Consider the following 14,007-nt stretch of genomic DNA (forward strand, 5'->3'; position numbering starts at 1 on the left):
ACGTGGGTCCTTTGGCTTTACAGACAAGCACCTTAACTGGTATACCAACTCACCAGCCTTTTTTTTTTTTTTTTTTGGTTTTTCAAGGTAGGGTCTCACTGTAGCCCGGACTGACCTGGAATTCACTATATAGTCTCAGGGTGGTCTTAAACTGCCTCTCTTGAGTGCTGGATTAAAGGCATGTGCTGCCATGCTGGCTGTTAGTATAATTTTATTTAAAATATTTTCTATGCCATTGACCTTCTTGTGTACCCTTAACTTGGACGTAGGTCTTTTCAAGTTGTCTCACATTTCTCTCATGTTCTGATTATTTTTAATCCTCTCATAGGTTTTGACTAGATGATCCAGTTACTCATCTTTGTCTTTAAGGCTGAAATCCCTATGTTCCATTCATCCATTCTGTTGGTGAATCTTTCATGAAATTGTAGTTTTCATTTTCAGCTTGGTTTTTGGGAGGTATTTTGGGTGGGGGTTTCAAGGCAGGGAGGGGAGGAGAGGTTGTCCTGGAACTCACACTGTAGCCCCAGGTTGGCCTTGAACTCATAATGATCCTCCGACCTCAACCTCCCAAGTGCTGGGATTAAAGGCCAGTGTGGTTTTTCTGTAGGATTTCTGTCTTTGTTGAGTTTCATTTTCATATGCTTTTCATGTAGCTGATCAAAATAATCATCTACATGTATGAAATTGTCAAAACAAGATAATTTTTTAAGAAAAAGGAACCAGTGATGCTGATGTATACCAGTGACCCTAACACTTGGGAGGGATAGACAGAATCCAGAAAACTTTGGGCTCTTTTGAAAGTATTGCTCCCATGTTTATTTCCTAAGTTCCAGACCAGCCTGGGTTACACAAGATTCTGTCTCAAAAGAGATTAGAAAGCAAAGGCAGAATTATGATTACATTGGAAAGCTATACTAAAACATTACACTACAATCTCCAAGTGTCTGTAATCATTGTTAAAGGTAAAAATTAGGAGCTGGGGTTGTAGCTCAGTGGTCGAGTGCTGGCTTAGCATGTTCAGAGCCCTGGCATGATATGTAGCACTGTGTACACACACAAAAAGGTAGGACTTGGAGTGTTGGCAGAGTGCCTGCCAAGCACTGAAGGATGCCATGTTCAGTCCCCACCCCCCTATAAACTGGGTGTGGTAGAGGCAGGAGGATCAGAACTACTCAGGTAATTCAAGGCTGGCCTAGGCTAGAGACCCTCCTCTTCCCCTCCATACCCTGTCCCTCTCTACCCGCCACGAGAGTGCTGTCCTGGATCACCTAGCTTTTTGAACATACTTCTATGGTCACTTTGAAATCTGTTCAACACCTGGTTTGGTTGCTTGCTTTTTCCCTGGTGAATATGTTATGCTGACCTGTTCCCTTGCATGTCCTGTAACTTTCTACTGGATATTAGGCATTTTAAATAATATATTCTTGTAACTCTGGGTTACCCTCCCCCCCCCACACACACACACATGTTATCATTGTTAATTGCATATTTGTCTAAAGAATGGTTGGCTGCTTAGCTGGCATGCAAGGCTGGGCTCCAGGTGGTGGTGGTAATCAAGCTTGATTGAGGGTTTTGCACATCCAGATCACTGTGCCAGGCCAGCTTGAGGAAGAGACCCTCATGTGCCCTAGGCATGTCACACCCAGGCTGGGCACGGTACCCTGGCAGGAGGACTTTGAGGCTGGAGGTGGAACTATGAAGGCGATTTGGATGGATAGGGTAGAAGACACAACAGGGACTCTGGGGGCGACACACCTGCCCTCCGGACGTCTGTCTGGATATGTGAGCCATTGTGGCATGGGACAGCCCCCGAGCCGCCTCCAAGCCCCTCAGAGATGGAATCAGGGTCTTGTAACATGCCAGACAGGCATTCTGTCTTTAAATGTCTTAAAATCCTTTTTAAAAGCCAGGCCTGGTGCTTCTTGTATTTAATCCCAGCAGAAAGGCTGAGGTAGGAGAATCACCATGAGTTTGACTTGGCTTCAAGAGTGAATTCCAGGTTAGCCTGGGCTACAGTGATATCCTGTCCTCCCCACCCCCCCAAAAATCATTTTCACCAGTCTCCCTGAGGTCTATTGTGTGCCATGTAAGACCAATCATAACTTCCATTAATTTAGTTATGTCTTCTTAGATTAAAGTCAGGAAGGATCCTTCAGTCTTTGTTCTGAGGAGTTTGACTTGTTCTTTCCTGGGGTACAGTGGATCAAACCAGGCCTTGTGCCTAGTGGGCAAGTGCTGTACCACTGCGCTACGTCTCGGCTCACCTTTCACACTTTGAAGAGTATACACCGTGTGTTTAAATATATCGCTTGGTTTGTTTGTGTTTTTGTTTTCTCAACAGTTTTTTTTTGTGTTTTTTTTTTTTTTTTTTAAGCATGGCCTCTCTATGTAATCCAAACTGGCCTTACCTCAAATTAGCAATCTCCCTGCCTCTGTCTGTATACTGGGATTCTAAGGATGTGCCACCACACCTGAGCAGGTTATACTTTTTAATTTTTAAAAAACAGAGTCTCGGGGCAGGGGAAGTGGCTGGGTGGGTAAAGTGCTTGCTTCTCAAGCCTGAGTACCTAAGTTTGATCTCCAGACTCCAGGTAAAATGCCAGAAGCCTTGGTGGGCTTGTGTCATCCCAGCATGCTCACAGAGAGATGGGAGGCAGAGACAGAAGAATTTTCCAGAAGCTCATAATGAGTGCATCAAAGAACAACAGAGAATGAGGAAGAAGCCCTCCGTCAAAAACAAGGTGGAAGGTGATGAGCTACTCCTGGAAAGTCGTTCTCTGCTCTCCACAAGTGCTGCATGGCACACATGCTCACGTATACGTCACAGACAAACAGGCATACACAAGGGTCTTGTGTAGTCAAGGCAGGCCTTGAGCTTACAATTCTTCTGTCTCACCCTCTTGAGTAGCTGGATTCAGGCTCTGAAGTGTTGAATCTTTATGTACAACAGAACAGTTAGTATTTTCCCATATGGTTTCACCTTTGATGTGATACTCAGGAAACCCTTTCTTCTTAGTTATTTTTTCTAGTACATACTGATTTTCCTTTTTTATCTGTTTCTCAAATAGGCACGTTTACAGGAGCACATGGGTGAAAAGTACACAACTTACAGTGTGAAAGCTCGCCAGTTGAAATTTTTTGAAGAAAACGTGAATTTTTGAGAATTTGTTCTAACCTGCTGCCAGAACTAAAGACTTGTTTCAAACATTTTTCACTTTAAAAAATATAACAACTATTTCACTTGTTTAGAGGCCACTAAGCATCTTTTGATATTTCTTGGGGTTTTTCCTCACTGGTAAAAAATTGGACAGAATATGAAGTTAACAAAAGAAAGAAAACTTTGCATATCACATTCTTTTAAGGAGGAAAAATGTTACATTTGTTTGGTTACTGTTTACTGAGCCTTAAACCAACTTTATATATAGAAGTTTATTTTTCTAAGGTATTTACTAGTTTGAAAACAGGGTCACAAAACATTGGATTGGAATTTTTATATTGTGCCCTAAAGGCAACCAGAGAAGCAAGCTACATGTCCAGGGATAATACGTGTTGTTAATAACCATGGGGGGAAGTTGATATATATACATGAAATTTATTTATAGTCTCTAAACTCAGTTGACTATCCTGGGAGTAGATTTAAAGAATATGAAGTCCTGTATAGTATGTGAACAACTGTTTTCATTTTTCACATACTGAAGGACTTTTAATGTCTTATTTTCATTTAATATGAACCTCGTTTAGGGATATACACATTGAATATAGTGTTTTTACCTTTGTGAATTGTAACAGTTTTTTATTTTCATTTATTTATTTATTTGAGAGAGAGAGAATGGGGGCATCAGGGCCGCCAGTCACTGCAAACAAACTCCAAGTGCATGCGCCACCTTGTGCATCTGGCTTACATGAGTCCTGGGGAATTGAACCTGGGTCCTTTGGCTTTGCAGGCAAGTACCTTAACCGCTAAGCCATCTCTCCTGCCCTGTAAGTTTTATATACTAGTTCAGTTTTTTTCCATCAGCAAAAACATCTGTTAAACATTTTTTTCTAGTTATGCAAGTAAAGTCCAGGTCCTTTCAGTTTTACATTGGATACATGTGTTGTTTGTCTTCATACAGTGAGATGCTGGCTGTCTTCTCTATTTTAAATGCACTGCTGTAAGGCTGGTGTGGTGTGCATACCTGCTGTCCTAGCACTCGGGAGGAGGGACATGGATCATGAGTACCTCATATACTTTATTAGTTGTGTAAGGAAGTAATGCCCATCTACAAAAGTTTTGTTTTGTTTTGAGGCAGTTTTACTCTAGCCCAGGCTGCCCTTGAAGTCACTATGTAGTCTCAGGCTTGGCCTCAAACTCAAGGTGATCCTCCTACCTCTGCTGCCCCAGTGCTGGGACTAAAGGCGTGTGCCACCATGCCCGGCTTAGGAAAATTTTTATAAATAAAACTCTTGATCAGTAAATTTTGACTTTGGTATTTATAGGAATCTGAGGTGCTTCAATGTTTGTTTCTAGGAAAAAATATTTTCTTTGAAAATGATACACAAAGATAATATTCTCTTTCAGTTGTTTTCAGGGGTACTAGGAACTGCAGACCAAGTGGTAAATAAAGTACTATTCCTTGCCCTTACAGTTGTAACATTAAGTACACAATTTAGCTTCTGAGACCTCTTATTTTTCCTTTGAAGGGTTTATAGAACTCAACTGGTAAAACCATTGAGACCCAGCCAAATCTTTGATAGACAGTTGGTCTTCCTAAGCTCATCACCTCTTTTGCCTTCTTTCTCTTCTTCTTCCTTTTCCCTCCCTCCCTTTCTTCTGCTGGGGAGTATCCCTGTAGCCCAAGCTGGCCTTGAACTCACTGTGATCCTCTTTCCTCAACCCCTCCAGTGTTGAGTTTTAGGTGGGAGTCACCATGCCTGTCACTGTTCACCTCTCTTACATACTGCAGAATTTCACAACTTGCTTGATTTTCCTTTTCTTTCCTTTTTATTTATTTATTTTTTTATTTTTTGGTTTTTCGAGGTAGGATGTCACTCTAGTCCAAAGCTAACCTGGAATTTTACTGTGTAATATCAGGGTGGCCTCAAACTCACAGCAATCCTCCTACCTCTGCCTCCCAAGTGCTGGGATTAAAGGCGTGTGCCTCCACGGCCAGCTTTGTTACCAGTTGTTCGTTTTTTTCCAGGTAGGGTCTCACTCTAGCTCAAGCTGACCTGGGATTCACTTTGTAGTCTCAGGGTGGCCTCGAACTCATGGTGATCCTCCTACCTCTGCCTCCCAAGTGCTGGGATTAAAGGCGTGTGCCACCACGCCCGGCTCTGTTACCAGTTTTGACAGGGACAGAGCCCTAGGGGGTAGAGTACTGGTCACTAGAGTTCCCCAAGCCAGTGGCTTTGAAGCTTATTTGACCTGTGACTCAAAGAATTGGCAAGTGTACACACAGTAGGGCAAGTTTAGAAAACTTTATTTTAGGAAAATGACGCAGAAAGTAAAGCAGAAATGGGCTTGAGATGGGAGATGGATCAAGTTAAGGTGTTTGCTTGCAAAACTTGGTGGTCTAAGTTTGATTCCCCAGTACCCATGTAAATACAGGTGCACAAAGTGACACTTGCCTTGAGTTTATTTGTAGGAGCCCTTATGCACCCATGTTCTCTGTCCCTCAAGTAAATAAAAATTATTTTCTGTTTTCTTTCAAGGTCGTATCTCACTTCAGCCCAGGCTGACCTGGAATTCACTATGTAGTCTCAGGGTGACCTCGAACTCAAGGCAATCCTCCTACCTCTGCCTCCTGAGTGCTGGGAATAAAGGCGTGCGCCACCATACCTTGCTTATAAAATGCTTTTTAAAAAAATAAAACATGGGCCGGGCGTGGTGGTGCACACCTTTAATCCTAGCACTCGGGAGGCAGAGGTAGGAGGATCGCATGAGTTTGAGGCCACCCTGAGACTACATAGTGGATTCCAGGTCAGCCTGGACTAGAGTGAGACTCTTCCTTAAAAACCCAAAATAAATAAGTTAATTAATTAAAATAAAATATGGAAGCTGGGCATGGTGGCACCTGCCTTTATTTGCAGCATTTGGGAGGCAGAGGTAAGAGGAACATTGTGAGTTCAAGGCCACCCTGTGACTACATAGTGAATTCCAGGTCAGCTTGCACTAGAGTGTAACTCTCCTTCATGAAAAAACAAACAAAAAAATAAAATATAGGGCTGGAGAGATGGCTCGGCAGTTGACTTGCTTACAAGTTACAAAGCCTTATGGCTCTGGTTTAAATCCTTAGTACCCACATAAAGCCAGATGCACAAAGTGGCACATGCATCTGGAGTTTGTTTGCCGTGGCAAGAGGCCCTGGCGTTCCTATTCATCCTCTTTCACTGCCTGAAACTAACTAAATTAACTTTCAAAAATTAAAAATTAAGCCAGGTATGGTGGCTCACACCTTTAATCCCACCACTTGGGAGGCAGAGGTAGGAGGATCACTGAGTTCAAGGCCACCCTGAGACTAGAGTGAATTCCAGGACAGCCTGGGCTACAGCAAGACCCCACCTCAAAAAACCAAAAAATTAAATTAAAAAAAAAATAAAATAAATAATTAAATATGGAGCTGGAATGATAGCTCAGCAGTTAAAGACACTTACTTGCAAAGCCTGTCAACCCAGATTCCATTCCCCAGTACACATATAAAGCCAGATACAAAAAATGGTACATGTATCTGGGGTTTGTTTGCAGTGGCAAGAGACCCTGGTACACCCATCCTCACTCATCCACTCTCAAATAAATATATATTTTTTTATTAGAGACAGATAGGGAGAGTGAGGATAGATGTGCCAGGGCCTCTAGCCACTGCAAATGAACTCCATACACAATCACCGTGTGCATCTGGCTTACATGGGACCTGGAAAATTGAACCTGTGTCCTTAGGCTTCACAGGCAGGTGTCTTAACCCCTAACCCATCTCTCCAACCCTCAAATTTTTTTTTTAATATAAAGTAAAAAATAAAGCAGAAATTCTCACATAGACTGAGTCTGTGGCCAAATATTCAGACCCACATGGGTCTCTCCTTCAAACTGCTGTCAGCGAGCCCCAGCGATTCTCCAGTCTCTACACCATTCAGAATGGGTTACAGCTGGTCATGACCGTAATGCTGGGGCATTTTGTATGGGTTCTAGGGAGTTAAAATTGGTGGCTTCAGGCCTGAGAGACACTCATACTTAAGTGGCAAGCACTCTCCCCTGCTGATCCCTCTTCCCAGCTATCCTCTCCCTTTTATATCGTTCTCATTGCTCTAGCTGATTTCAAGTACTATATTGAAGAAGAGTTAAAATAGTTGGCACCCTTGTCTTGTTCTACATTTTAGAGGAATACTAAAACTTACCTAAATATGTGAGGGGTATTTAAGTCACCTACTGTTATTGTAATCAGGCCTGTATAGCTTTTTAGTGTTTGTTTTATGAAACTGGGAGCTCCCAGTATTTGGTGCTTAAATATTTACAATACTTTTATCTTTGATTTACTGATTGAATGCATTGCGTATATGTATATATGGAGGTCAGTTGTTTGTGGTCCATCTTCTTTGATACAGGGTCTCTTGCTGCTGGAAACCAGTCTAACCCATGAGTAGGCTTTTGTAGGTGTTGAGAAACTGAACCTGGGCCAACAAGCACCTTCAACCACTGATTTATCTCCTCAGCCCCTACTTGCATCGTCTTGATGAACTGTTCCCTTTATTATTATGTACCGCCCCGCTCTCTCTTCTGACTAGATGTGCTTTAACTCTATCAGATGTAAGAATAGCTGTGTCCATTTGTTTTTGCTTGGTACATTGATTTCCAAGCTTTTAAAAAAATTTTTTTATTTGCAAGGAGAGAAAAGGAGTGGGCATGTCGGACCTTACGCCAATGCAAGTGAACTCCAGATGCATGTGTCACTTTGTGTATCTGGCTTTACATGAGAACTGGGGAATTGAACTTGGGATGTTAGGCTTTGCAGGCAAGCACCAAGCACCTTAACCACTGAAACATCTCTCCAGTCCTTTTTCTGGGGGCGGGGGGTGAGGTAGGGTCTTGCTCCAGCCAGGCTGACCTGGAATTCACTATGTAGTCTCAGGCTGGCCTCAAACTCACAGCAATCTTACCTCTGCCTCTGAGTGCTGGGATTGAAGGCGTGTATCACTACGCCTGGCGTCCTTTACATGTTCCATGCATATTGACTGATGGGTCCTGGAGAGGCTCTTCTCTGGCTGTGTGTTTGGGTTCCAAAGCCTCTTATGTCTGGATTTTGGCTCTTTAGGTTTGGTGAATGACTTCATTAACAATGTCTATTCCTTTGGATATAATCTCAGATCCTACCCTGTGGTTTCAAAGGTTTGGCCTATTGAATGTACCCAAGACTCCATGGAAGGAGTCTTCCATTTTTCATTCATTCTATGCTGTGCGAATGGCCGTCTTGACCTTGCCCTGACAGCCTTCTTTAGCAGGTTCTTGTCTGCTGCTGATGGTTCTGTGACTTCTTTAAAATTTATTGTTCTTTCATTTGTAGGATTCCTGCTGAGCTCCTTTTCAGTGTCTACATTTCCTTGCTGAATTTATTATTCTTGGTTTGCACTTTCTCCTTCACTTTGGACACTTTCTTGTCAAGGTCTTTGACAGCTTTAGCTCATTCATCTGCTTATTTGAGTCTTCCATATAATCCTTTTATTTATTTATTTTTGGGGGGGCTTTCGAGGTAGGGTCTCACTCTGGTCCAGGCTGACCTGGAATTAACTCTGTCATCTCAGGGTGGCCTTGAACTCAGGGTGATCCTCCTATCTCAGCCTCCCGAGTACTGGGATTAAAGGCATGCACCACCACACCCGACTCCATATAACCCTTTTAAAAAGTGTTCTGGCTGGGCGAGGTGTTGCATGCCTTTTATTCCAGCACTGGGGAGGCAGAGATAGGAGGTTCGCCAAGAGTTTGAGGCCACCCTGAGACTACATAGTGAATTCCAGGTCAGCCTGGGCTAGAGTGAAATCTTACCTCAAAAAAAAAAAAAAAAAAAAAAGTGTTCTGGGGCTGAGGAGATGGCTCAGTATTTAAGGCACTTGCCTGCAAAGCCCAGCAACCTGGGTTCAGTTAGCCAGTATCCACATAAAGCCAGATGGGCAAAGTGGTGCATGCATCTGGAGTCCGTTTGCAGTGACATTATGTCCTGGAATTAAAAGTGTGTGCACCGATTATCTGTGTGTGTGTGTGTGTGTCTTTTTCTGCTTGCAACTCAATTTAAAAAAAAAATTTTTAAGTGTTCTAGACTGGGTTGATGGCTCAGCAGTTAGAGTGCTTGCCTACAAAGCCTAACAACCCAGGTTCAATTCCCCAATACCATGTAAAGCCAGATGCACAAAGTGATGCATCGCACTTGGAGTTCATTTGCAAAGGCTGGAGGCCCTGGCACCTCTCTCTCTATCTCTGTGTACAAATAAATAAAAAATTTTAAGAAGAAAAATAAATAAAAGAGCTTCTTATGCCAGTCTTGACAGCTGGTGTGCAGAATCCCAGAATCCATGTAAAGCTGGATGCAAGTAGCATACACATCTGTTATCCCAATGTGCCCACAGCAATGGGAGGCAGGCAGGAAAAACCTGAAACTCCTGGGTCAGCCAGTCAAAATAATAAGAGACCCTGCCTCAAACAAGGTAGGAAGCAAGGACCAATGCCTCACTTGTGTACACACACAAAGTAGTGTTCCAGATTCCTTTTATGACATTTCTTCCATCTCAATGGTGTTTTTTTTAATGCTTTTCCCAGATTTATATAGAGAGAATAGGTGCACCAGGGCCTTCAGCCACTGCAAACAAACTCTAGACACTTGCACTACCTTATGCATCTGATTACATGGGTACTGGGGAATCAAAACTTGGGTCCTCAGGCTTTGCAGACAAGCACCTTAACTGTGAAGCCATCTCCAGCCCTACCTCAGCGGTTTCACTTTCCATTATAGGGCTCCTAGAAGGCTGGGGATGAGTCCTGGTAGGGTGCTGCCACATATTCTGTTACGTTTTTCTCATCTGTTGGAACAGATCGTGTCTTGTAGGATTAACTTTCCCCCTTTTCTAACTCTAGTTGGTGTTTTTTTTTTTTTTATCTGTGAGGCCTCCTAAAAAGGGCATTTCACTAGTGCTTGCATTACTTGGAACTTTCTAGATAAAGCTACAATGATACTCCCACAACTTATTTATATTGGCAACTGGCTTTGCCTAACTCTGGAAGACCCTTTTTGCATTGCACTTGTAACACTGTTATGTTTCAGAGATAGTGGGTTTCAGTTACTGGTTGTTGGAGTGATTCAGAGTTTCTAGAGCAAGAGTTTCAGTATGTCAGTAGTGAAATGAGGAAGTGCTATAGACTATGGGTGCTGGAAAATGGGCAACAGCTAATAGTAGGCACTTCATGCAAGTCTTTGAAGATCGGTGGTCTGAGCTCAAAACTAGGCAAGACTTCCCTCCTCCTATCCATTGGGCTTCTTGGAGGTTACTGCAGAGCAGTTACAACCCAGAATCTCAGGACGAACAGGAGGCTCCCACCCCTGTGCTGTCTATCATGTTCCTGGACATGGTGGAGAGAACCAGTGTCACCACAGTGGCCTCCAGAGGTGGTCACCACTACCTCAGATGCCTCTGCCACCTTAGTGTTTGCCTGCAGCAGCTGCTGGGAACTGTGCCCACCTGAGAGCACTGAGTCTGCCCTTCATCACAGGGAGCTCCAAGCACCCAAGAGTTTTCAGCCTGCCCTAAGCTTGGGGAAGTTCTGCATAAGCAACAGTTTTCTGCCTTCCCATCATGTCTGGTGAGATATGCAAACCCACAAGTTCTCAGTGTCTTCACAGAGCAGTGAAAAGTAAACATGGGGGCTAGCGAGATGGCTTAGCAGTTGAGGTGCTTACAGCAGGAAGTTAACTGCAGCAAGTCGAGTGTCCTGAACACTAATTTAGTGGAAGAAACAGCACTGTAACCCCACATCAAGACATTTTCTGTTTCTTTTTAAAAGAAACTTAAAAAAAAAAAAATTGAGGGCTGGAGAGATGGTTTAGCAGTTAAGGAACTTGCCTGCAAAGCCAAAGGATCCTGGTTTGACTCTCCAGCACCCACATAAGCCAGATGCATAAGGTGGCACATGTGTCTGGAGTTCGTTTGCAGTGGCTGGAGGCCCTGGCATGCCTATTTTCTCTCTCTCTAACAAATAAATAAAATATATGAAAAAATATTTGAGAGAGAAAGAGGCAGATAAAGAGAATGGGCCTGTAGCCACTGCAAACTCCAGACACATGTGCCATCTTGTACATCTGACTTTACATGGGTACCAGGGAACTGAACTCAGCTCCTCAGGCTTTGTAGGCAAGCACCTTAACTGCTGAACCATCTCTCCAAGTCCCCCTTTTCAATAGTAAAGAGAGATCTCCAGAGCTGCACCAGGGTGCAGTTCAATTATAAAGGACTGATGTTTAGTCCAGGCCAGGGTTGGAGTCCGGGGAGGGTTCTAAACTTTACACAGCATGACTGGATAGCTTGCACTAGAAGCCTCTCACAGAGGCAGGTTTTTTTCTCTCATCAGTTGGGAATGTTGCTTTTAGTAATTCTCCACTCCCTAATACAGGATCTTTAAGCACATTTTCCCCTTTAGTCCTTTGAAAGTATTAAAAGGAATTAGGGGTTTCCACTTTGGTCCACCTCCAGTAAAGAACAGGTTACATGTTCTTCGCTTAACTACAGCTCTTATTTCCATGGTCTAAAATGCCTTGACATCAATTTGCATCATGGAATTTTTCCAGAGGTGTTTGCTGTGATTGAGAATATTCTAGGAACTTGCAGCTTTTGGAAGTAAAAACTATGCTTCATTCTCAGAACCATAAACCTCTGGCTTTGACTTTTAGTAATAGTCTTGCAGAATAACCAAAGGACCCTTTAGACATAGAATTATGCTATGATTTTTAATTGAAACCTTAAAAGTTTAATGATTCATAATGAAGTGCAAAACTCTGATAGTTAAAATGGTGCTCTCAAGCCAGATGTGACATGTCCCTATAATTTCAGCATTTCAGGAGGCTGAGGCAGCAAGGTTGATGACAGGCCAGACTACATGTCTTTAAAAAAGTAAGTTATACTATCAGTTATGAGGCATTTATTCACGAATACCTGAAAAGAACACTGCATATTTGTATTTTCTCAATTTCATAACAGGATTATGAAGAGATGATATAAAATATTTACAAGTGGAAACACAACTGAGTCAGAACTAAAACAGAGAACTCAATCTCTACACAGCTGGGCTGTAAGAGACTAGGATTTAGGTTATGTTTTGGTTATTAAAGCATTTTACTCATCTCACAGGAAACAAAAGCAGGCGCTGAATCATGAAAGCCCCAATCAATTATTTTTAGCATGCCTCTTAACTTTCCTGTCCCCCGGTTTCTTATCTTCTATGGCTGAGTCTTGAACAGGTAACCACTTCAGGGGATGTCTGCGATAGATGGGCCACGGAGGAAGGGTCAGCTAGACCAGAACAAAGGAAACGTATCAGTTACCATCCACTCAAAGTCCAAAAGATTATGTGTTATGGTCTTTCCCAAATGACTCTTATGCTAAAGTTAAACAAAAATGACTGCTGAGATATGTCACGTGATGGGAACAAGTCTGAGTGCTTACACATGTGACTTAAAGACTTAAGAGAGGAAACAAGGGAGCACCATGGGAAAAGCCTACTGTCTTTCACCTCACTGCCTGGAAAATTAAGTAGCTGCCAAAAGAAATAAGCTGAATCCTTTTATGCAGTTCACTCCATCTGCCACTTGATATTCTACTTTCCCAGTGGTAGAAAGGAGACACCTTGATGAGACAGGCAAGGTTCTCACTAGGAGGTCCAACTAAATAAACCCAAGTCGTGAGAAAACATGTTGCAGCTAACACCCAGACATCCACAAATTTCTTACCAAACACGAGAACGCAAATCCAGCCATCACTATGTAGACGGTCCACCCAAACTGTTCGGCCACGTAACCGTAGATAAATCCAACTACCTAGAAATGAAATATATTTAGGGCTGGAGCGATGGATTAGCAGTTAAAGCACTGCAAAGCCAAAGGACCCAGGTTCGATTCCCCAGGACCCACATAACCCAGGTAAAAGGTGGCGTGAGTCTCGAGTTTGCAGTGGCTGGAGGCCCTGGCATTGTCTCTCTGCCTCCCCCGCTCCCAAAACAAATATAGTTAAGTTGGAGGAGTGATTGAGAGAGATTAAATGTAAAAACCAATACTTACTGCGGAACAAAGAATAATCCCTTGAAACATCTGTTCAGCTAGCTTCTGCCCTTTGTAGTCCTAGGGGTGAAGGAGAGAGAAGGGCGAGCGGTTAGGGGAAAGAACTGGCGCCACCACGGACGAAGAGCAACTCTGCGCGGAAGTCAGACGCGGCACAGGGCAGCACTAACTCCCACGGGGGGCTCTAAGAGGGCCTGGGTGAGGAATCGGAATCTGAATTTCCCGCAGGAACGTGGGCATCCGAAGGAGCGTGGGGTAAGGACAGCTTTCCCGGGCATCCGATGGGGCACAGGCTGCGGGCCCGGGGCGGGGCCCTCACCATCTGCGTGGGCAGCGAGCTCAGGTGTTCCAGCATGGTGGGCGGAGAGCACGCTGCACAGCGGAGCGACGGCAGCCGGTATTTAAGGACCGTGGTGGTCGAAGCCCGGTACCGAGCGTCTCCCAGCCGGTCTGCCGAGCCCCGGAGCGCGACGGCCGCGGCCCCGGAAGCGGATGTCCTCGACGGGCCGGAACAAGCCGCGGCCCCGCCGTCCCGCGCCATCGCTAGGCGACGCTCTCGCGGGCCCCCGCCCGTGGCCCGGCGCGTCCCCCGGCCCGGGGAGCGGGGCGGCGAGCGCGCCCCGGCATCGCGCGCTGCCCGCGAAGCGTTCGCCGTGGGTGCGGTGGGGCGCGCGGAGCCGCCGCTGCGGCCCCCAAACCCGGCGGACGGCGCCCGCGC

At 44.3% G+C, this 14,007-nt stretch overlaps 2 protein-coding genes across 2 annotated transcripts in view; one reads left to right on the plus strand and one right to left on the minus strand.

Annotated features, from left to right (window-relative positions):
* Positions 1-4,082, plus strand: part of Nek4 (NIMA related kinase 4) — a 42,213-nt gene extending 38,131 nt beyond the window's left edge. Inside the window, exon 15 of the mRNA XM_045136082.1 lies at positions 3,069-4,082. Coding sequence (XP_044992017.1) covers positions 3,069-3,161 — 93 coding nt within the window. The 3' untranslated portion in view covers positions 3,162-4,082. The remainder of the gene's footprint in view (positions 1-3,068) is intronic.
* Positions 4,083-12,137: 8,055 nt separating this feature from the next.
* On the minus strand, positions 12,138-13,830 carry Spcs1 (signal peptidase complex subunit 1). Its single transcript, XM_004661289.2, has 4 exons — positions 13,609-13,830; positions 13,290-13,349; positions 12,963-13,049; positions 12,138-12,525 (listed from the first exon to the last, which is right to left on the minus strand). The coding sequence occupies exons 1-4, from the start codon at positions 13,828-13,830 to the stop codon at positions 12,400-12,402; spliced, it is 495 nt and encodes a 164-aa protein (XP_004661346.2). The 3' UTR covers positions 12,138-12,399.
* Between the last annotated feature and the right edge of the window lie 177 nt (positions 13,831-14,007).

This window comes from Jaculus jaculus, chromosome 16, assembly GCF_020740685.1.
Source record: "Jaculus jaculus isolate mJacJac1 chromosome 16, mJacJac1.mat.Y.cur, whole genome shotgun sequence".
Lineage (NCBI taxonomy): Eukaryota > Metazoa > Chordata > Mammalia > Rodentia > Dipodidae > Jaculus > Jaculus jaculus.

Excerpts from the sequence above, each read along its gene's own strand:
- Spcs1 (XM_004661289.2), bottom strand. The coding sequence starts at position 13,830 with ATGGCGCGGGACGGCGGGGCCGCGGCTTGTTCCGGCCCGTCGAGGACA. Across the intron at positions 13,050-13,289 it reads GGATTATTCTTTGTTCCGCA|GTAGTTGGATTTATCTACGG; the intron begins GTAAGTATTGGT and ends TTTCATTTCTAG. Across the intron at positions 12,526-12,962 it reads GATTTGCGTTCTCGTGTTTG|CTGACCCTTCCTCCGTGGCC; the intron begins GTAAGAAATTTG and ends GTTCTGGTCTAG.